We start from the raw sequence: 23,641 nt of genomic DNA on the forward strand, positions 1-23,641 counted from the left end.
TTATAATTCTTTGTTTCCTTCGGTAGTTAATTTATGCTATGTAGCGTAAGCTACACGTTCACCGCCTTATCTTATCATACATCATGAGGGACGCTTCCTGCTCTCCGCGCGGTGATGCAATACTACCAGCCCGCCCGCTCGGCCACCCACGTATCTCGCACGTAGAAGTGTTATCTACTTCCCGCAACGACACAGCATTTTCTCCTACCCCTTTTCGTCCAACTCCTTGGCACTTCAGTAGAGGTGTAAAAGTAACTAAAAAAAGTGTACCCGTATGTATTCGTTACTATAACAATTAGTACTCGTTACTTTTGTATCGTTACTCGTTACTTCTGATACCGCATAAGATGCTATGTTATGTAACAGCAACGAATCGAGTCGTATTTCGTACGTGTACAGTATGACGTCGCGTAAATAATAATAAATCGAATATAAACAATTAAAAGTATTTGATAATTAACAGCTTTTGTTAACCAAGAAACAATAAAATCTCATTAGAGCAGCTTTATTATAATATCTCTTTTAAGATAAGAACAAAAAAATGTGAAAATACGCGATAATAAAAAACAAAAACATACATATTTATAATTTGTAAAAAATATTCTTATGTTGTTTCTGTTCCAATCTCAAACTTTGTCTACACACACAATACCTTTAATAAACAGTAAAAAACTTGGACGACGAATTTCCAAATTATACTTTTCTTAATAAACAAACATCGTTCTTTGTAACGAATAAGCGCGCGCATGCGTAAAACATACGAAAAATGCTAGTAACGAAATGCATTAGTGTGTAACGTTTCGTTACTCGTTACTAGATGCCGCACCCGTTACTCAGTAACGAATACATACGGTTTGCTACAGCTCTACACTTCAGTCGCTATGATATCATTGAGTTGGCCGGAGTTTTAAACGTGCCGTTGTTAACTTTATCGTGATTAAATGCGTTTGTAGTAGGCCTACAGTATCAGCTCACTGCAATTTATGATTTTTTCTTCATAAGATGTCTTCCAAACGACTATATATCTATTTTTATATTTCAATCAATAAAGGTAATAAAGCAGCTGGTTAAATAACCATTCTATAAAGCTGAGAAGTACTAGTTGGACTTGTTTCCCACGCTGTCAGTTGTTTTTTGCTGATAAAATTGCCCGTTGTCACGTCTGTATAACAGCGCTTCCGGCCGACCTTGGGCCGTGGTCGGCCGGTGGCATGAAACATGGCTCATTTTGCGTCGTTTCTATTTACTTCGCGGTTTTCAGGAACGTAACCCCTACGTAAACCGAGGACTTACTGTACTTGCGGATTTTTAGGTTATGGCAGTCTCTCTCGTTTTTTCAGTAATATCGGCCGAAAATTAACAAGCATATCGGAAGTCGGCAGAAATGCAGATTCAACTAAATATTGGCAAAATCGGCTTCTTCAGTACAGCTCTACATTTGATGACATGAGTAAACATATTTCAGACTTCAGGATATTGAAAAATACTTTAATTTCCATGTAGGTTTATTGTGCATATGTTTTTTTTTTTTGCAAGTGTAAATTGAATTAAGTAAAATGCTTCCATTTTTATTTTTTTTCAACTGATTAAACTTTAATCACAAGTAACTGATATATTTCTGATACTAATTTTGAGGTTGAAATATTTTTTTCAAAATCTAAGAGTGAAGTCCACATCTATTGAATGTCTGCATCTACTGAATTTTTTTGTTGGTCCCCTGAAAAACGATAGATAGAGGTTTGACTGTATCCATAAGCAAACAAATCTTTAGTATTTCGAAGTTTTAGATATGGAGGTTGAATCAAATCATTTAATTGTATTCAAAATTTCGCACAGGCGTGGCGCACATTAATATAGAGACTGATATATATTTTGAATTACAAATACAAGATTTTCATAATTTATTAGCCATGTTTGAGAAGTTAAGAGATGCAATCATATATTATATTATAATTGGTAAACTTGCAACATCATACCAGTTGTGTACCATGTCAGTAGCTTCTTTCAACATTAGTGATTAGGCCTATACAAGTATTCAAATTTTCTAATACAAATACTACCGTATTGTATCGCATAATCGCCGCACATTTTATACTAAAATCCTGTTTTAAAATTAGGGGTGTGAAGTTTAAGCAAAAAAAAAAATGTATTTTTTTTGTTAGGTAAAGTTATTCTTAAAAACGAAATCCATTCATGGAAAGTATGTTTATTTAAAAAGCACGCTGAACAATTTAAATTAATAAGTCATGCAACAAAAACCTTTCATCAACTTTAAATATAAAAACAAAATGTGAATGCGAGCCTGAACTAATGCATAACTATTGTCGTCGCACACCACGAAAGAGTGCGGGCCAACAAATGTAGTTAACTCATAACTCAACAGAGAGTGCACGTTGCATGCAATCGGTGAGATATCAGTATCAATATTCGACTGTGCGCGCGCTCTATACGAGAAGCAGCATGAGTGATGCCAACTAGCACTGGCTACCTTTTTTTTATAAGCGGTACACAGCAGCGACGTAAAGGTTGTAACTTTTAAAAACGTCTTTAAAAGATAATTTACACATCTGACAACTTCGCACTTCCGTTAATTAAATAAGTAAGTGGTAATGTCCAAATAAATATTATATTTCTACTTTAAAACACATCGTTTTGTATAGAAAAGATACCTACACGAAGCGCCCCGAATCTAATAGCAAGACCAAAATCATCATACGGCGTTTACGCGAGGTTTTTTTAATCAAAATTTTGACACCCTAAAATATAGTTGTGGCAATTATGCGATAAAGCAGGGTATTACCCTGGAATAACAAATATTTGACACTGCATACCTCATGACTTTGTCATATACCAACGTTCACTGTTAAGGTTAAGTGATCGTGCGACTTTAAGATGTTTTAATGGGACTCGTAACAAAAAATATGAACAATAATAAGTGGTGTTTTAAACATGCAACAAGTATTCAATTTTTTTTCCACTACTGTCTCACTAAACATTAACAATTCAAAACTTGACATACTTGTCATTTAGAACTTTAAAGTAAAATATTATTTGCTAATAACACATGCACAAGAAGTTTGAAAAAATAAATAAATGTCAACAACCATGGACTACAAGACCAGAAAAAAAACACACTCCATTGCCCGTAAAAGAAGTAAATTCCATACATAGTTACAATGGCATATAAATTGATAGTCACGGTTGATCTAACACCATGTGACAAAGTAGAATTTTTATTGTTGTATGTATCTATGACAAAACAGACAATTTGACTCCAAAAATATATTTAAAAAAAGTAATGCTATTGTATTCCATGTAAAATTAGCAGAAATCGTGATTAACATACTGCCAATTAAAAATATAATGAACCTGGCTGTAGTTAACTATTGTTTAAATACAAACTCATTTAATCAATTTGGGCATACCGTTTTGAAGGGGAAAAAAATCCAGTTTGTCGATAAATAAATTGTATGGTACCTAGTTTGTTTTCTTGATCAAAATGTAAGAGTTTCAGGTTCTGGTAAATAGGAATTAAAATATTTTAAACATAATAATTGTAGCCCATGTTACACTTTTAACTGTATCTTGGAAGTAACTGCATATTTACCTTTTTTTCTAGCTGGATACTAAACTAAAATCTTATCTGTCCAGGCCTATCCATTAATGATGTATTTTTATTCTGTGAAAAAATAAATTTTTATTGAACCCTACCTAAACTTCCTGTTATTCTACTTATTTTTTTAAAACTTAAACTAGGAACCAATTTTTTTGATGTTGGACTTAGAACAATAATTTTAGTAACATTTGGAGGTTATTTTCATTAATTCTGACATTCAAATTAGCAAATAGTTGATGAAATGATGCATTAAAAACTAATATGTATAAACAATTGCTAAACTTAGTATAGGAAGTACCAAAAATATTGAAATTTAATGACAATTTCCTCAAAATTTTACAAAAATTATTGCCCTAAGTCCAACACACAAAATTTTTATTTCTAGTTTAATAACGAAAAATATTGTTAGTCAGTTGAGTAATAAGACAAAATGAATTTTCTGTCCAAACAAATTTTATTTTTGCTTCTAGTATATATAGAAATTCACAATAAATACAGTACCACTGGTTCCAACTAATAAAGAAATATTTGTCATTACATAAAATAACATTTAATTAAATTTTACATACAATACAGTTTGTGTTATTTTGCTTGCTAGAGAATAAATGTTTCAAATTATTTCTATTATATTTGGTCGAGACAAGTTGCCATCTGCAGCTTGCCCATTATTTTTGAAAGTATGATTATTATCATTTACTAGTTACATAATGGACTTGACAAGTTTTAAATTTTACATTTTTATACTTTTTGAGTCTGGGTCTCCTATCTAGAATCATCGGAGAGCCAAACTGCGCATAGGGCCAAAACGGCAAGTTAAAGATGGCCACCTGTATTTATCTCCTGCAAGAATCACATACATCTGCTTTTCCTGTTTATGTTTTAAAATGGCAATGGTCATTATTATTATTAGCAGTAATGGCTTCAGTTGTATGGTCATTTATTTTTATGGTTTTCCTTCCTGTGTTTTAAGCACAACCACAATGTACTATAGCAAATACTGCTATGGATGAAAAACATTTTCCAAACATTCCTGCTTAGCATCATTACATGCATGCCAACAACATATGTTTAAAATATAATTACATAAAAAAAATTTTCAGGTAATGCAATACCAAACAGAACAAACAGTTTTGGTACACTTCATTCAGGTGTCTGCAATTTTACAAAATGTATTAAATTTAATAGTTAAATATTCAACTAGACGAATCTAATAATTTTTCACATTATCTGTTGCCTATTAATAAAGCAAATGCGAACTAACACACAAAATCTAAATGACCAAATTGTAGCAAGTATTAAGTTGAGAAGATATTCTGAAATGTGGATGTGTTTTCTGCAAGCATAATACATACAAACACACTTTTTATATGTAATAATTTTTTTTTAAATTTAACAGCTTTTTTGCAAAAAATAATTTCTTTGACTTGTTGGAGACATAGTTACACTGTACATTTTGATTAGAAAAATATTTGATATTGTAAACATGTGTTACTAAGCTGTCAGAAATTCTAACCAAACTGCTTATTGAAATTTAAACGATATTCAAATTCAATCTTGCAAAAAGAACACAAAAGTTTCCATTGACAACATTTAAATATACATGTCAATCAAATAAACCAGTTCAGTTACTGACCCATTCATTAGTCATTAGAAGACTAGTATGGTATCATCTACCATTTTGTGATATTTTTTCAATGCAAATTTAATGATAAAAAGTTGGCGCACCAAACACTATACAAAAGTAATGTTAGCAAATGGTGGGGGATCCACCACAGGCAGTGCAAGGGCTTAGCAAATAACTCATATACCAGCTTATCACTAAACTTCACAACTCTGCTATTAAACAAAACTTCAAGCATTTTGACATAACAAAACACAATTTCATGTTTAATATTAATAATTTAATAATATCCTTTTAAAATTGTGCCAACATAATAGTTTTTTTTTTTTGCTTCACTAAAGACTGCAATTTTGAATACATTGTCAGGCACTTTCATGGAAAACACAATTGGCTGTATCAATCATTATGTTTAACAATGTGTCATAGTACGATTAGCAATGTTTCCCTGTACATCATACAAAAATATACTTCACACACATATATATATAATTCTCTGAATTTGTGTATATACTGTTTATCCAAGTTTTCATAACTATGCAGCATGTGTCTTAAAAGTTACTAACTCTGTTGTTTAGAAGTCACAAAATGTGACGAATTTTACACATGGTTGACATATAGATCCCATAAATAACATCTCGCAAAAATAATTTTAACAGATCCATTTTCAACTGCATTGCTTCACCACAATAAATTTTAAAAAATATCATACTGAAATTACAACTAAAAAAAACTAGATCTAAGGCAGAAGAGAAAATTAATTTGTTTAGGAAACATTTCCAAGAATCAAGAAGAAAATTAAAAAAAAAAAACCTTCCTGGAATGAAGAGTGACTGCTGCATACACTCTGTGGCAGTCGCAACCAACTGCAGAAAGTTCTCGTTTCTGGGAGACTGCGAACGTCGACGCACACAACCAGTGTTCCAGTGGAGGGATTCACGTCAACTTGTTTTTATTTCCCAGGAGCGTCCTCCGCTTTCTCCGGCGACAAACTCTCGTCTGAGAACATCAACGTGCCATGCAAGGCATACCGTGTTTACCCGCATATGGATATATGGATATTTTTCGTTTAGTAACATCTAGTGCAATTTAATGCAAAAATTTTCACTGTGGGTTAAAAAAAAAAATTAACATTGCATTGAATATGGGCATAAATAACTAGCCTGTGCTGGTTTTTAATAAATGTTACAATAATGTATAAATTGTTTAATTAAAATAGCTCAGCAAAACATCATGAACTCAGCCGTCTGTCGGGCGGCTACGGCGACACGGCTGTCTGTAAGAAGGTAACCAGCCAGTGTGTGAGAAGGGGGAGCGAGTGTGTTGGCCATGCAGCATGTGAACTGGCACAGTACATACCTAATCATCACGTCTATTCCGACTGGTTTTTGTGATGCAACTGTATCAAAACATTATTTTTGACATGAGATTTCTTACACTTTCTAATGCAACATTCTATGACAAAACTGCTTAAAAACGTGTTCCTTTTTTATAGAAAAAAAAAATTGGTTGTCTGTAAAGTCGGTTTACGGATGATAGTTTAATGTGACAACGTCATAACAAAACATTGATGAAATTATTGATCCAGAAGAAAAGGAAATATATTCGGCCTGAGACTGAGCCGTAATAGGTTATTGCAACCAAACCATTTAGGCATTAAAAATATTATATTCTTTGAGGAAGAAATTTTTTTTTAAATTTTTCTATCTTTTGTATGATAAAATCTTCCTCTGCATACTTTTATGAATAAAATTGAATCAATTTTATTGAATTATCACTATTTTGTATGGATACAAAGGAGTGAAATGAAATGTACAATTTAATTAATAAATTTACTTTTATTTGCATTCATTAATTCAAATATATTTATTACTTTTGAAATGTTGCGTGCAACGTATTTATTTTTACAAGTACAAAAAATATTCGCAGCTGCTGAGATTCAAAACCGATAACCTTTGGATTGGAAGTCATCCATGCTAACCACACGACCACGAGTCCATTTTAAGAATAATAGTTTCAGATGGTCTAAATTAATAATATTCCACGCACAATATTTCTTTGAATTTATTTTAACTAGCATATTCTCTGTTGGACTCAAAATATTTACACGCTCGTGGGCTCATAACTATAATACGGTGTGTGATTTAGTTGATCAAATAATAACTCATGACAAATAATTACCAATCTCAAACTAAAGCGTGAAAAGTATCATACCAGCAATAAATATTTAGTTACACAGCTAAATCAATACTCATACACCACTGTTTAAATATACTGATTTACACTAGTAATTAAAATAATACTTACTTGTAAGAACGCCATTTCCTTGCGAATATACTCCCGTGGCGCGGTGCACAACAATAACCTCGAACCAGTATGCCGCCACGTGCCGGCCGAGTTCTCTGTACCATCCGCAACATACCAGAGAGATGCCACGCATGTAGTGGGACATCCGTAGTGGGACAATTTTGTGCGTGCAGCCAGCGTTCATCGATTTATTAGACGTCACGTCAAAAAAAACCCTCGTGGCAGAACGGACGGACCTACAACTCCAGTCCCTACAGTTTGGCTGGGTTAGTAGTGATAAGCCGTAATCAGGCTGTGTGTTCAGTTAACCCTCGATCAGTGGAACTTCGATGTTCCGAACATCGGATAAGTCGGACAACCATTAAAAATAAATAAATAAATTTTAAAAATTTGCAACAGAAAATATTAATTTCTTTAACGTATAAGACACCATAAAAGCAATGGCGGTGTTCAATAATGAGCAAAAAAACAAACAAAGTATGTACAGCGTGGTATCGGCAGATTCTTTGAAGGGGACAAAATTGGCAATTCAGATGTCAGAGACTTGACAATGCTGCCTTGCCAGCGGAGACGTGGCGTCATAGCCGGCCGGCTGCTAGCTAGAACACGTCCTTCTCTTCCCCTCTCTCAAGGTGCACGGACTACTGTGCGTCACGTGCTGTTAAACAGCCGGTGTACATGCAAGTATGCGGCTAGCTTATTGTTAACACTCGTTACACTTCCCCAGTTCTGCACGCCGCAATTTTTTCGTGTTATGAACATTCACATTTTACAATGGGGCCTAAAAGAAAGTGCGTGACTTTGACTGTTGCTGAAAAATTAAAATTGATAAAAAAACCTGAGTCTGGTGTTTCTATGGCGAATCTATGTCTCGAGTACGGTATCGCGAAACAGTGTCGGACATAAGAAAAAATTAAGACAAGTTTAAGCAGTTTGTAATCAAGTGTGACTCGGAAAAATTGTTTCCAGCAGAAAACGGCTTAAGCAGCCTACAGAAACAGATCTTGTAGAAGCAGTTTACAAATGATATGTACAGCAATGATCAAGTGGCATCGCAGTGCGTGGTGTAGAGCTGCAAGCAGCCGCTGAAAGACTAGCGATGCACCGGAACATAGAGTTCCGAGAAAGTGATGGCCGGTTGTGGCGTTTTCGCAACAGACACGCCATAATCAACAAGAGAATGTTTGGCGAAGCCTTAAGTGCTGATACCGCTAGTGTTGAGCCATTTAGAAAGTGGCTAAATGATCTACTTGAAGAAGAAAACCTATCTCGTGCACAACTATACAACGCCGACGAGACGGGGCTGTTTTGGATATCACTACCAGAAAACACACAGGCCTACAAGTGGGAGGGTACTGCACCTGGACGAAAACTTAGTAAGGAGAGACTTTCTGCTTTACTGTGTGCAAACGCTGATGGAAGTCACCGCCTTAAATCAGTTGTTGTGGGAAAATCTCGCAGGCAGCGTGTCCTCTAGGACATTATAAATAACCCGCCTGTTCACTATTACAACTCAAAGAATGTGTGGTTCACACAAGAAATCACAAACGACTGGTTTCAAAACCACCTTGTACCTGAAGTGAGTCGATTCCAGGAGGATGTTTAGAAGGTTTCTCCCGATGAAGTCAAAGCTTTGTTGCTCGTCGATAACGTGAAAGTGAGGATGAGTCACTCACAATGAGGCGTTGAGCCTCCAGGCCGCTTACTGCTTCCAGCCGGCCGAGGAGTCCCCGTGGATGTTGTAGGAGCACATCACCCCTGTCGACAACTGCCAACACAGCAGTACCAAACAACTTTCACTGCTCTGCCTGCGCTGGCGAGTCTTGCATCTGCTGTCTCGGTTCAGCAACCACAGATAAAAAAAAAAATAAAAAAATGTCAGTTTCCCAACACATAGGTTAGGGACAAGATTATATGGCGGATTACGTTTAAATAGAAATAACCTTGAAAAATATATCAATACAAATGAAATTCAAGTTAATTCACCATATTACCATATACCACCAAAATGCAAGTTAAATCATGAAATCAAGTAGCATTAACCAAAACTAAATTCAAATAAAATAAAAAATTCTTTTAACATTTGTAATTCAAGGAATGTTATTTCCATACAAAGTTTGCACCTAAATGCAAAGATCAAAAAAAAAAAATTATTCAATTAGTTTGATCATGCATTTCTTCTTATTGAGTAACTTTAACAATACAAATTCTCAAATTTTATTTTTGTTCTGAATGTATCTGTTTTAAACAGAGTTTTTACAAATGAGAAAGTACAGACAAAAGTCAGCATGTGCACCCTTAATTATTTTTATTGGGAAATTTAAAAGTTTTTAGTTTTACCCATTAAAAACTAGTATTGCGTGCATTTTAAGGCAAATTCATTTTCCTCCGGACTTTCGGTAATCGAGATAGCATATAACGGTTCGTTACATACAAAAATAAACAGATGTTCAACGCAGATTATAATTTTGTTGTTTTTATTTTCTCAAGATAGAATGCACATACGAATCCAAACACTTCCAATGTTTCATTCACTCGTTCAGTCGTACATTCGCCTGTCGAGAATACTCGCAGCTCGGGCGATGAAATTTAATAAAAAGAAATAACGTCGATTAAGTCTTTCAATAACCTTTTGCTGGAAATATCCAAAATATGTGCGGCCTCAAACACGGCCGCACCTAGCGAAAAACCGCGAGCCGCCGAAACGCGGCCTCGCCTGGCAGCGATCGCCCGACGACTACTGATGAACTCATGAGGTCATGACATGTCTCCTCCACGCAGGGAGTAGAAGTCACATGACCTCACCGACCAATCACACGCACGCTTCATTCACTCTACAAATCACAAGCCAATCACAGAACAAATTACAATACATGAAAAAACCCTGTACACACATAACTCGGGGCTTCCCTTGATCTGTCTCTTTTCAATTTCACATCAAAATCGGGGACTCCCATTCTCGTTCTCTCTCCCACACTGTGAGACAGCAGTTATCACTCAGTTCCCACGCAGTGGGGGAATTCCCGTCTTTATCTATCTCTGAGGGGAATTACTGTTTCTTTCTCACTTACACTTACAGGCCTCTCATGCCTCTCTTTCTAACCATCACACCAGACACAGTCCCTTGTTCTAGAATCATTCCACACGTTAATGAACATTACAAACAGCAATTATAATACAAATTACTTTACAAAATTAAACTTATTTAGAAAAAACCTGAAAAAGTAGGCCTAAACCGGCGAAAATCTAGTACAGCGACTTCTTTGTGAATAATTACATAAAAAATAGTAATGATTAAAAATGTCTAATAAAATACAAAATACCTTCTTAAAACACATAGCACGTGCAAATCTATAATATAAAAATGAATCGCAAAATGTGTTGGTAAGCGCATAACTCAACAACGCCTGGACCAATTTGGCCAATTTTTTTTAAATGTTCGTTGAAGTTCAAAGATGGTTTTTACGGCGAGAAAAATTCGAATAATTGCCGGAAAAACCCTAAAACCAGCCCTTTTATTTTTCCCATACAAACGTTTTCTAACTAAAACGAGCACTCATTGTTGTTTAAACAATGTAGGTATGTTCCTAACGTCAAAGAGTCAATTTGCACTTTATTACCTCTGTACAAAGTTCAATCATATCTATCAAAACAGTGTGCGTTGGAGCACAGATAAACAAAAAAAAAAAAAACCAAATCGAATAGTTTTAATTTGGTTGGCTTCGCGATATTATTTCATTTGTTTTACTTTAAAATGCATCAGTTTTCAAGTCAATACATCAGTCAAACAAAACCAGCGTTACAAAAAGTATTTCATAAGTTTAAGTTTTTATTATTGCATTACCCTATTTTAAATACGGCTTGAAGGTTTTGACTCCAAGTCATATCTAATTAAAAAAAAGTTGAAACAGCAACAAACTGTCAATGTCTGTTTTTTTTTTTTCCTTGGATTTTAGGTTATCTACCCTAATGAGTTTGCTTTTGTCAACTTATACACTAAACAAATTCTTACCTATATAGTGTTTTGTGCAGTGTTCATTTACCTATGATCGCTAATTATTGCATGTGACAAAATAATCTATAATATAGATATGCCTCCTATTAGACGAATCAATTTAGGTAGAAGGACCCGAAATGCTACAAACCAAGCTAATTACCGATCTAATCATGCACTATAATGAAAATAAAAATTATTATGTTTCACATGATTAACAATAAAGATATTACTTTTTTTTATTTATCTTTTTATTTATATGTTTTATTTAATTATATTTCTTATTCACAACACCCTATCACCAGGGTGACGGTTCTGTTCAGGAGAATTTTTTGCCCCGACTATAAAATATGTAGGAACAAAAAAATGTCACATTACTGAGCCGAAAATCAGTAATTTAATGGCTCAATTTTTCAACTTTTATTTATTAAAATATTTTTGCTTTCCCATAAGCTAGAGTACCTCATCAAAATTTATTTTCTCATCTATACCACCCAGGGCTATACATATTAAAACTTTACTAGTGGGTTTTAGAGAGTCTCAACGTCTCGGCAGAGACATGCAGACACTTACACGCAGCGTAGGCTAGCCGAGTCAATTTTATCTCGCCGGCATGCAGGAACAGACATGATAACTCTCCCTGCCTAACGTGCCTTCCGCCTTGTTTCTCACGCAGGGGTACCTGCCTCGTCAGGCGAGCCTAGCTCGCTTTCCCAGGCTCGAGGCCCTGGCGAGCAAAGCGGATGTGCTGGTCTCGGCATAAAACAAGCACTTCCCCGCCACCTCTGGCCCTCTTAGGTTTTTTGCTATGCTTCCAGGAACCATGACCGAGACAAGACCATGCCCCTTCCCTCGTCAACCCCTCCTCTCCTTTAGGAACAAGCCACGCCTATGTTTGCGCTCCACGCACGAGGCTTGTGCGCGATCTCTCGAGCACAACTGAAACTAAGCATGCTAATGTCTGTTTCTCCCGCCAGGGAACACCACCTTCCAATCCCCCTTTGCCTTAGACGGCATACAGCTACGCCACCGCTCGGTGCGCTATCTCATGGCGCCTGTCCCAACTAAAGATGGCGCTCATAGAGAGTTTTATATTTTTCTTGTGGCACAAGCCCTGACCAATCCCAAGGTACTTTTCCTCCCATGGCCCGCTTAGCTCCGCCCACTCTGTTTCTCTCTTCCCCCCTCCCCCTTTTCGGTTTTGAGCCCATGCAGGAACCAAGGGACTCTCTCAAGTAGAGAGAGTCGACAATCAACTGTGGTACAGGGAGCATCCTACATCTGCCGCGCTACTTCTATCGCGACCGCGTCTCTCCTACTAAGAAGTCGGACATCAAAGAATATAGGATGTAGTCGCGACGACCAGGGGGAAAATCCCCTTACAATTTTAAGTTTAAACATCATATTAGTGTTAGTGTTTTTCTGGCGAATTAAGTGCGTGCAACCGCGCTAGTGGACGTCTACCATCATGGATAGATAGTACCACCGACCTACCCCACAATTTGGTGAGTAGAGATTTTAGTGCCCTTTTGATTTCCTGTTTTCTTGAGCCCTTTGTGGCCGAGAACTTTCCCACTGGCCATAACCACTTAATAACGCTGTGTGAACTTTTGTTTTCACAGTGGGGTTTTCCATCCCCAGTGACGGGTAGACAACCACATCTACCCGCACTGAGTTCCTGATTTCGGCCATCTAAATTCCATGCATCGTGCTGTCAACTTTAGTCCGCTATCCGCCCCGTCACGCCGTTCGGATGTCAGCACTTCGCATGCAGCTAAGTCTATGTTTGGAAGACACAATGTAAGAAATCTTAAAGTTTTAAATTCTCTACGAACAATTTGCGAACTATTCAACTACCAATTAAAGAAAAAGGTATAAAATATAGTAATCAAAGGTACTTGTCAATCCAAATAATGAAAAATTGTTTATTTTTGATTTTATTACTCTGAAACCTTGTTTGTGCAACTTGCTTTAAAATAAATGTAATCTGTAAAGTAATTACAGGGTGGCCACTCTTCTGGGATAATAAAATTCCTGGTTATTTCCAGGTTTTTTCAAGGGTTGTTTTTATCAATATTTGCATACAATTTGTATTTTTGTTACACAAAGCACACACAATATGATGTTTTATTGGCGTTAACAATAGACAACTTAACTATAGGCTTAAAAATTAAATCAATGAACTTGCTTAAAACAAAACCTACCACCAACAAAAAAATTTATAATCTCACGTCACAAAAATTACTTGACACCAAACGCACGTGTTTTGCCCCTCTTGCGTGGCTGGCTAATGCTGTTCTTCCCATCCATGCTACCGATATTGATTTTAACATTATACAAATTGCAAATAGCGTTTGTCCTGCACTTTGGATCTTTCTCCACCCATTCAAACTCTTCCGTATATTTGTCATTGTATGTGGTGACCGAACTCGTTGACATTTTGATAGTCTGCGCCAATTACATGTTAGATTAAAAAATTCAAAACAACGTCCCGCACAACTAAACTTTTAAAAAAACTCGAGAAAAGTATCCGTGTCCGTGATACCGTGACGCAACAACATGAGCGCAAAGTAAAAACAAATATACATACAAAACTAGTGCTACCAACATGCCGTGCGAGAAATTACTACCACCCTACAACAACATTTTCAGCCAAAATGCTGTTGCTTTTGAATACAGAAACATAATAAGTATGGAAGTCTGAATTGTTAACGGTTTCTTACGTACTACAAAAGTTTTAAATGCAATATGAACAAATAAACTTTCACAAAATATAGCTCACTAGCATACTGTCGTGCTTCGACGGGTGGTGAACGTGCTCATTTAACAGCCGTATGTTTTTGCGATCGTTACTTCATAAAAAAAATTCCCGGTTCTAATAAAAATTCCTGGTTGATTCCAGGTATTCCTGGTTTTTTCAAGAAATCCTGGCTATTTCCCGATTTCCCGGTTGGCTGGCCACCCTGAATTATCAAAGTATCCGCGGCCGGCCTGCGCGTGTTAAAATTCAATTCTATTATAATTTAATGTACTAAACTTTGAGTTTACTGAACCTGTGGATTTTGATAAAAATATATATTGTCACTAGTTTGTAAGTCATTAAAGTGGTGACCAAAAGTATTAACTACCATACCTATTATGAAAAATCTGGCTTGTTCAAAATAAAATAAGTTAACCATTAAAATAATCTAGAAGTAACCAGATTTAATTGTTTTATTTATATTTTTATAGATTACGATCCACCTTAACACCCACCAACCTTTTGGGGTGTTAACACCTAAATTCTTTGTATTGTACCTGTGTTCCGTCTCTGTTCACTGTTCATATGTCTTCTTGACGTATGCCATGGCCCGTACGTTTCTAGGCCTTTTTTGTTTTTTTTTAAGTACCTACTAAGTCTACAGGAACACAGGTTAATTACAAATGGTAATCAGAGCATGGTTTCTTACAAAATGGTAGCATAATGGGTTTGTTGTCTTTTGGTTGTCACTACCTTTTTACATGGTTCCCACTCCTTTTTGATGAAAAAATTTAAGCACTTTTCAAGTACTTTCAAGGACTTTTTCCAAAATTTCAAGGACTTAAATATTATGAAATAATTTTAGTACTTATAGTTATATTATGAACATGTGCAGAATTGTTTTTTTTTCCTGTCTATTACTTATAAACAAAAAGATAAAAGCTTATCGGAGGGACAGTAACATTGCAAATTGGCTGAGTTTAACATTATACCGAACTGGTTCACAATTATTATAGTAAGTTATTTAGGTAGGCATTTGGTTAGGTAGGTATTTGGTAGGAATTTAAATTTAAGAATATTGAATTAGCACTCATGGAATTCCTAACTTCAAATACTATAACCTTGACAGTCCCATTATTACAGAATTCCTGTTCATAACAATGCTATGTTTAAGAGTGTGGCAAAAATACATACCAATGATGCAATATCAAATATTTATCAACTGCATAATTTACAACATGCTAAGTTACTGCACAGTTTTACATCTACACGCACATATAATTACAGGTTGCATATCAAGATAATAATATTAATGCACTTTTTACTCATTACTACTAGAAAATAGGAATGTACTCAGACAGTTTACAGTACATCTTTCAAGGGTTCATGATATTAATATTTAATATAGCACAACAAAATATAACAATTTTGATTATTTTACTCTCCTCATGTTTTCAGATACTTCTTGAATTTTCTTTTCTATCTTTTTAATTTCAAGTAACTTTTCGATACTTCTTGAATTTTCTTTTCTATCTTTTTAATTTCAAGTAACTTTTCTTTAGCTGTCTTTCTAAAACTGTTTGACTGGATAATCAAATTCACATTTTCAGTTTTTTCTGCCTGCTCAGCAAGTTCATCGGCAGATTTTTGGAGACTGTCTATTGTTTGTTGTAGTCGAATCTTCTTTGTTTTATGAACTTCTAACTCCTCACTTAACTGAAGACTACGTTTCTTTTCCAGCGCATTAGATTTTTTCTTGCGTTCCTCTTCCAAGTATGACATGTACTTCTGACGAGCTGCTGCAACAGAAGCCCGCAACTCTCTTGTTAGAGGAACATTTGTAACACCGCCACATTTTCTGACCTCTTCAATGGTTAATCTCTTTGCTGCATACGAATCTTCCTTTAGATTTTCCACTTCTATATGGCGATTAACAGAAAACCCTCGCTCTACAGCTGCTTGGCCATGTGAAAAAATTAAAAGCATTTTTATAACTGGCCACAGTTTCACAAACTTTTTCTCACCACCAAGGTAATTGCGAAAGAAAACATCAATTCGAGACACATCAGGGGAAAAGTCACTAAATGCTGTTTTGTTTTCATGAGCATATCGGAGCAATTCTTGATACTCCAACAGGATTTCATCACACATCTTTTCCTGAAGTTGTTTAGCCTTTACAATAATTGACAAAATCTGCTTCATCTTCTTGTAGCAGCTGTGGCTATCGGTTAGCATAAATCTTGGATCAAGACACGAAAGGCTTCGAACGAAGGCATACTTGATTGGGGATTTTACCACTAGGTTTTCAAGCATCAAGAAAATGAAATTCTGTGTTTCATGTCTGAGTTCTAGTACCTCTTTTTCTGAAACTTCCCTTTTGTGAACAAGTTCTTTGACTAGTCTATCAGCAATGAACCCCAAGTTAACTTTGCATGAACTTAAAAGACACTTTCTGTCTTTAAAGTCAAAGAGTGAAACCTGGTATGGTGAAGATAATTTCGAAATGTACTCATTCCTCATAATATTGAAACTCTGCAAGCAACTAACAATCATATTTCTTAGATCTTCAGCTAAGAAAGGCAAGAGTGGTTTGTCACTTTGATACTTCGTAAGAAAAGGTTGTAACAGTTTGACGACCGAAAGGAAAATGTTCAACTTTGCTGGCATCAAAACATCCTGACATGCCTCCTTAACAATAAGGTAAGACTTACATTTAATTTTTGTAAGATGTCCCTTGTCAACTTCTCCGACATATTTCTTCAAGTCGTCCCAAATTTCGAGTGCTCTTTCGGCTGCTGGAACATTTTCCAACCAACGATGTTTGCAAAACTTAGAGGGGAGTTTTTTGTTTACAGAAAGATTCAAATAATCTTCCCTGCGAGCTGGAGAATCTTTAAAAAGCCAGTATGTGCTCACCAAAAAACTGTCAATATCCCAAGATGTAGATCTACTGCCATGTTTGAAGCAATTATTCAAAGTGTGAAGAGTGCAACTGCCTACATCTATTAAGGTGCAACCAAAATCCGTTTTTAATTCAGCTTTCAGAATATTAAATAGCTTCCAGTTCACAGCTGGACCATCCATTGACAAGTTAAGCAGTTTTGAGTGATTCAACTTTACTGTTGCTTCTTGCAAAGCTGATAGGGTTACTTCTGCGCTGGAATGTCCCATAAATACAGATGTGAAAAACCTTGTAACTACCTCATCGCTGTTTGGGTCCCACAATCTGATGTGTATGTCCATTTGCTTCTTTTGATTAGAAAGATTTAAGCTCTCATCAAACAACAGGCAATAGTGTTCCACTTCATTGGCAGTCTTGAAGATAGCAGCCTTGAAGTGTGGTGCAAGTCCAAAGCATATCATATATGCACATTTTGTGGCACTATATGAAAACTGTTTCGCAATACTGCTATCAGGAAACATATTCTTGAATAGTTCTGGAAGTCCTTCGCACGAATTAAGTGAGTAATGACTGGTTGCACATTTCAAAGCCCATCTTATTTCAGCATTCATAACATCTGTTCCACTGAAATGTGAAGATACTGAAGGACTGGAACTGCTACTACAACTACTAACACTTGTAACATGACAGCTGTCTACAACTGAAGCAGAAGCTGGCCTAATTTTATTCTCTTCAGCTTTGACATTTACTGTGCTGGAGTTTTCAACACCAAAGAACTGTGTCAATCCAAGTGATTTTGTTGCAGCATCAGTGAAAGCAGCATGTTTTTTACCTGAAAGAGATGGAACAGGATATGTATAATTATGATTTACTATCACAAAACAATGTGTCCTAAGAAAACTAAGCCAACCACTCAGGCACTTCCTCTGTATAACATAATTTTTCTTAAAATGTGCATTCCATTAAAAAGTAGGGTTATGTAGAGAATTTGCAAGTAATTTACCAAAAATATGTGGGTAAACATTGATGAAAGCACAAATTAAAATCTGAGGACATGTTTCAACTTACTTTGGTTTTAGTTTTGTGTTATTTGCATCTCACATTTTGTCCCATTGAAGAGGAACAAAATCAATTCTTAGCTATTCACGACCTAAAAACCTAGAATGTTCTACCTAGAATGTTCTTAACTACTCATTTTTGAATTATTTTGGTAAATTACTTTCAAAATGTTGTGTGCGATACAAATACTGTAATATTTTTTTACTTATTATGTGGCCTACAGCTTTACGCCAATGTCCAAAAAGTCAAATCTGCCACATTCAATGTTCAAATTACGTACACCAAAGCCTTACCCGGGAATTGAACCCAGAACCCTTGCATCCTAAGCCGGCATGCATCCGACTACATTATACACTCGCGAGTATCTGAGATGATTGGCAAGGAATACACAGATAACAGAAAAAGGCGGTTAAAAGCAGCAATGTCACAAAAAATGACTAAAATGTTAGTAACCCAAATATCTTAAACACTATAACATCCAAGAGCGTCGCCGGTAGATGGCCTGGGGGGGGGGGGGGGGGGGGGGGGGGGGCGAGTTGATGTATAGAGCCATGCTTCAACAGTAGACTATAGCAGTGCAGACTGAATACTTGGAATGGAATAAGTAAAATAATTTAATTCCTCTAGAGGAAGGCAGCTGCCCCTCCCTACCCCCCTTGACGATGTCCTTGATAACATCGAGCCTTAAATTAACACCCTAATTTCTTTCAATAATACATAGCGCTAGTTAAAACTGTGTTAGTTACATACCTACTTATTTTGCATAAGGGAGAATTTTTATAAAAATAACTCGTTTTACGAACAGGTAAGTGCGCTTGCTGGCTACTATGTTAATCAACACACTACTCCCGTTAAAATTAATTTACAGTACTAATAAATACGTATATAAATACATTAGAAGTACAGTTAAATATTTATTATTATTATTATTATTACTTAACCTGCAATTGGGCTTTCACCCGGTGGCAAGAACTCCCACTCACTCCCCTCTCCCCCCCCCCCCCTCCATCAGCTTTCTCCTCAGCTCCCTCCCATCCCTGACCTCCACCATTTCCTCCCTCAGCCCATTCCACTCCCTCCCCGTCCTCACCAGGAAGGTGTTCCGCCCTCTCTCTGTCCGCCTCCACACCCTCTGGAGCTTACATCTATGGTCTCTTCGTCCTCTGTACTCCCCTCTATGTACTTTGCTTCCCAATTGCCCCCATCCCCCTTCCCCCTTCAGCACCTTGAACATCCTGACCAACCTTTCCACTCTTCTTCTCCTCTGTAACGTTTCCCACCCCAACTCCTTAATCATTTCCGTTGGGCTATGCAGTTTCCCATCCTGCCCCTCCCTCCTTCTCCACATTCCCATCACCCACCTAGCCGCCCTGCGCTGCACCCCTTCCAGCTCCTTCACCTCAGTCACCAGGTAGGGGTCCCAGACCGCCGCCGCATACTCCAACATTGGCCTGACCAATGTGGAGTATGCCTTCTCCTTTGTCCTCCTCCCAGCTCCCTGCAGGGTCCTACCAAGCAACCCCAGCGCCTGCCTTCCCCTCCTGACCACCCCCTCTATGTGCTCCGCCCATCCTAGGTCATTTTTCAGTGTCACCCCCAGGTACTTATATCCTGCTGCCTCTCTTATCTCCTGCCCCTTCCAGTAATATACATTTCGTGTGACTTTCCTCCTCTTTGTAAATCTGACAACTTTTGTCTTACCAACATTCAAGGACATTCCATTTTTCTCCGTCCATTGCTCCAACCTTATCAAGTCCTCTGCTAAACATCCCCCTTCCCCCACAACCTCATACACTACACAGTCATCTGCAAATAGCCTCCATCTGGCTTTCATATACCAAAAGAAACATTTTAAAATATGTTAAACATTTACGGATTAATCAAACTTATATTAAATTTAAATTTCATGAACAATATTAAGCTAAATACGGTAATATATTGTCATACTTTTTTTTCATGTATGCATTACCAACATTTCTGAGTTACAAAATAATAAAGTTATTGATACCGAAGATATATTTCAGTTCTAATGAGAATTTAAAAAACAAAAAATTACTTAACATTTTCTATTATTATAAATATTATTTAATCTGTTAAATTAATTCCAGACTGTTGTTTATTAAATGTGTGTTTTCCATCCCAGCGCATCCTAGTATCAAAGTATAAACTATCCCGGAAGCTTCTAGATTTTCTCTCTAGAGCTGCTGATAGGCAGCGCAGAATGGCTGAATACAAACATTTACTGAACATTTGGGCATCTTCGGAAATTATAGAATGAAGGAAGCTGATAGCAACTGAGGAAAGAGAAAATTATTGTTGGTGGATTCATCATATTAAGTTGCATTACTAATTCATTACATTATATTAAATGCTACAAAGTTCCGTTGCCATTGTGCGCGCACGGAAAAAAAAAAGTTATTTTTGTTTTAACGGTTTGTGAAAGTGAAATATGCATGGTTAATCCGCAACACAGATAATCGGAGTAGACTAAACACCAACTTTATGCCAATTTACCGATTTTCAATAAAAAAAATTACAAATGCAGCAATTCAGTACATAATTTGTAACAAACCAGAAAATTCATAATGGATCAAATAAAAATATGACTTACCTTTAATATGACATTTCAAAGCAGCTTCACCCATGCTACTTACGTCAAAATTTTTTGAACAAAACGAACATCTTGCTTTATTTTTTTCAGGCACTTTCACTAACCATAATGAATAAATATCGTTTGCGAGCCACGCATCACTAAGGGCCGGTTTCACCAAGCAGGTTTAATTTTGTTACAAAACGAGATTTACAAAACTAGATTAAGTATAATCGTAAGTTTAATTCCGACGTGTGTTTCACCATCGTTACACAAGTTTAAATTAATCGAGATTTCTAAAACTCGATTTATAAATGCCTTCCACATAAAAACACCCATTACCTAGCTAATATACCCGAATATCTGTCGGAGATACCCGAATATGTATTTTTTCCCCTCTTTTAGATGCAGCTTTTGGCCGAGCGTAATTTATGGTGGCCGCATTAACCTAAAAAAAAAAAACTTTTTACTTTTTTGAAAAATTAGTAATATCGTGGAAATTGTCATATCGCATATAAACATGATTGGCAATGGTGCAGTTTCAGCTGTAATTAAAGAAAAGCTACAAATAAGTCGAAATCTTTCGCCACATGAGAAGTCAGTTTTGTTAGATCAGTATATGTGCAGACTGTTTCGACAGACGGAAATGGGTTCTAAAGTCCACTTCATCAAAGTTTTCAAAATAATTACTCCTTTCGCGAATTGTACGAGGTCGACGCAAAATAATAAAATCATCTCCATCCGAATCTTCTTCAAATATAACATTGTAAGCTGCTCGAGCCATTTGTTTATATACGTTAAGCGAGATTAGCTGCGCAAACTGGAAGAACTTGGCCAGTTAATATAAAATCTCGCTTTACTCTGGAAAATCGAGATTACGCATGTGGTGAAACGCACAATCGACTAAACGAGTTTATATTGAAACTAATCGAGATTAATTTGCTTAAACTACTTTGGTGAAACCGGCCCTAAAAACACACTTCCCTCCCGGCATTTTTACGAGAACGAAGTCAACAAACTGCAAATTCCAACATGGCTGCAGCAACGGACAATCATAGAGTAATGCTCTACAATCTAGACACAAAGCAAATGAAAGTGATCGTCATTTGTCAGAACAAAAACACTGATGACACCATAACTGCCGATAAAAATAGTGCATAGAAGATATCTTATCGTATGCCGTCGAAAAACGAGGCATTATTCAATGTAAAAATGACAACTATTTGAACATACCATAAATAAGTTATCGTAGAATTAAATTACGGTGCCACACTAAAAACTTGTCCTAAATAAATATGTACAACGTAATTATAACTTACAGTGTAAACTTTATCAAGCACTTTCAAGCACCTAAAAGTTTTTTCAAGCACTTCTAAGGGCCCTTAATTACTTCAAAATATTTCAAGCACTTTTCAAGGACTTTCAGAGCGTGGGAACCCTGTTTTTAATATAGGTATAACTTATAAAACTTCTTTATGTTATAAAATTTTTTTGTGAACTGCATGCGAGCGTTTTGTCGTAAATTCGCGCCGCGTATCTGGTCTTTCAAGTGAGGCCATTACCCCTACACTAAATTATAAATTTTCTTCATTGATTCTGGCTATGCATCTTCTTGCAGGAATTCTTGTATGTTTTTCTCCCGTTATCATTTCCAGTCAGCTGTGTTGTAAATGATACATTTGTTTACGTTTTGCCTCTTACCTTAGGCCCGCAACCATTTTGACAAGGCTGCCAACTTTGCACACCTAAATGTTACGCCGTCTAACGCCACGTCTTTTGCCGTGCGCGATGCCAGCACGCCATTATCTTTGGGCGTTGGCAGCCCTGGGCCAGCTATCAGCAGCCACCCCTACCCCCTCCTGTCAATGGCTTGGCGCGCAGTCGCCAGAGCGACGGAAGTGACGCGTCTTATCACCAGACGTAAACAGACCACCCCTTTCCCCCTACCTTTGGTGGTCGGCGACCTGCGACACCCACGTGGTCTACGACGTTAGTCCTTGTTGATAAACTCCTGTCAGCTGCTAGCTGTAGCCAACACACAAGCCCTGTGTCAGGGCAATTTACCATGTTTCCTTCACTAATATTAACCTAATAATGTGAGAAATAATGAATACATTATAAAATTTTCATTGTTGAAAATTTGTAACGTCAAATAATTTTAGTAATAATAATTATAAAATAAATAAAACAAAAAAACTCCCCTAATTTTTTATTTATGTGCAAGGGCATTTACTTTTAAGCATATAAGATTAAAATAAGGTGTTTTATACTTCATATATTAAATTTTATAGATTTTAAGTATACACTAACATTAATGTATAAATGTAGAACATAATATCAAAATACAGTGTCTCATAAAATAATATATAAATAAAAACAAATTTAATATTTTACGCATAATTTTTTTAATCTTTAACTACATTGAATTTAAGTGTATGCTGAACAGTATTGCTATAAAAGAACATATACTAATAATAATAAAATTAAGAAGTCTTTTGAAATTCAGTTGAATACGTAAATAACAATTAATTTCTCGCCCTATGTTTATAGACTAGTATATTTCCTCTTAAATACATAATATTCAGAGGGAATGTTTTGTAAATTATATCCAAAAAAATCACTTAACATTTAAAGAGGTATCTGTATTTTTTTTTACTGAGAACTTAATTGAGACTAAAGGGACTATAGGTACACATTACTTCAATAGATGCAACATAAAATAATATTAATAATACAGTATTATTCCCATCATATTTAGTTGTTTACAATGGTACAAAGATACCTGTGATTTAATTATGTTACTATACAATTTTAT

The 23,641-nt window shown here is 36.1% G+C and overlaps 1 protein-coding gene and 1 long non-coding RNA gene across 5 annotated transcripts in view; both read right to left on the reverse strand.

The window, feature by feature from the left end:
- Positions 1–4,035: 4,035 nt before the first annotated feature.
- Positions 4,036–23,641, reverse strand: part of LOC134538666 (uncharacterized) — a 33,886-nt gene continuing 14,280 nt past the window's right edge. For 2 of the 4 annotated variants that reach the window (XR_010076195.1, XR_010076192.1), the window contains exons 3-4: positions 9,218–9,309; positions 4,036–6,233 (exon numbers count right to left, since the gene is read on the reverse strand). This is a non-coding gene — a long non-coding RNA (uncharacterized LOC134538666). Of the gene's footprint in view, positions 6,234–9,115; positions 9,310–23,641 lie in introns of all 4 variants that reach the window. The other 2 variants (XR_010076194.1, XR_010076193.1) reach the window with 1 other exon arrangement.
- LOC134538664 (uncharacterized) lies at positions 10,002–22,943 on the reverse strand. The gene is made up of 2 exons (XM_063380085.1): positions 20,848–22,943; positions 10,002–18,009 (listed from the first exon to the last, which is right to left on the reverse strand). Exons 1-2 carry the CDS (start codon positions 20,879–20,881, stop codon positions 15,755–15,757), a joined length of 2,289 nt encoding a protein of 762 aa, XP_063236155.1. The 5' UTR covers positions 20,882–22,943; the 3' UTR covers positions 10,002–15,754.

This window comes from Bacillus rossius, chromosome 14 (assembly GCF_032445375.1).
Source record: "Bacillus rossius redtenbacheri isolate Brsri chromosome 14, Brsri_v3, whole genome shotgun sequence".
Classification (NCBI taxonomy): Eukaryota; Metazoa; Arthropoda; class Insecta; order Phasmatodea; family Bacillidae; genus Bacillus; species Bacillus rossius.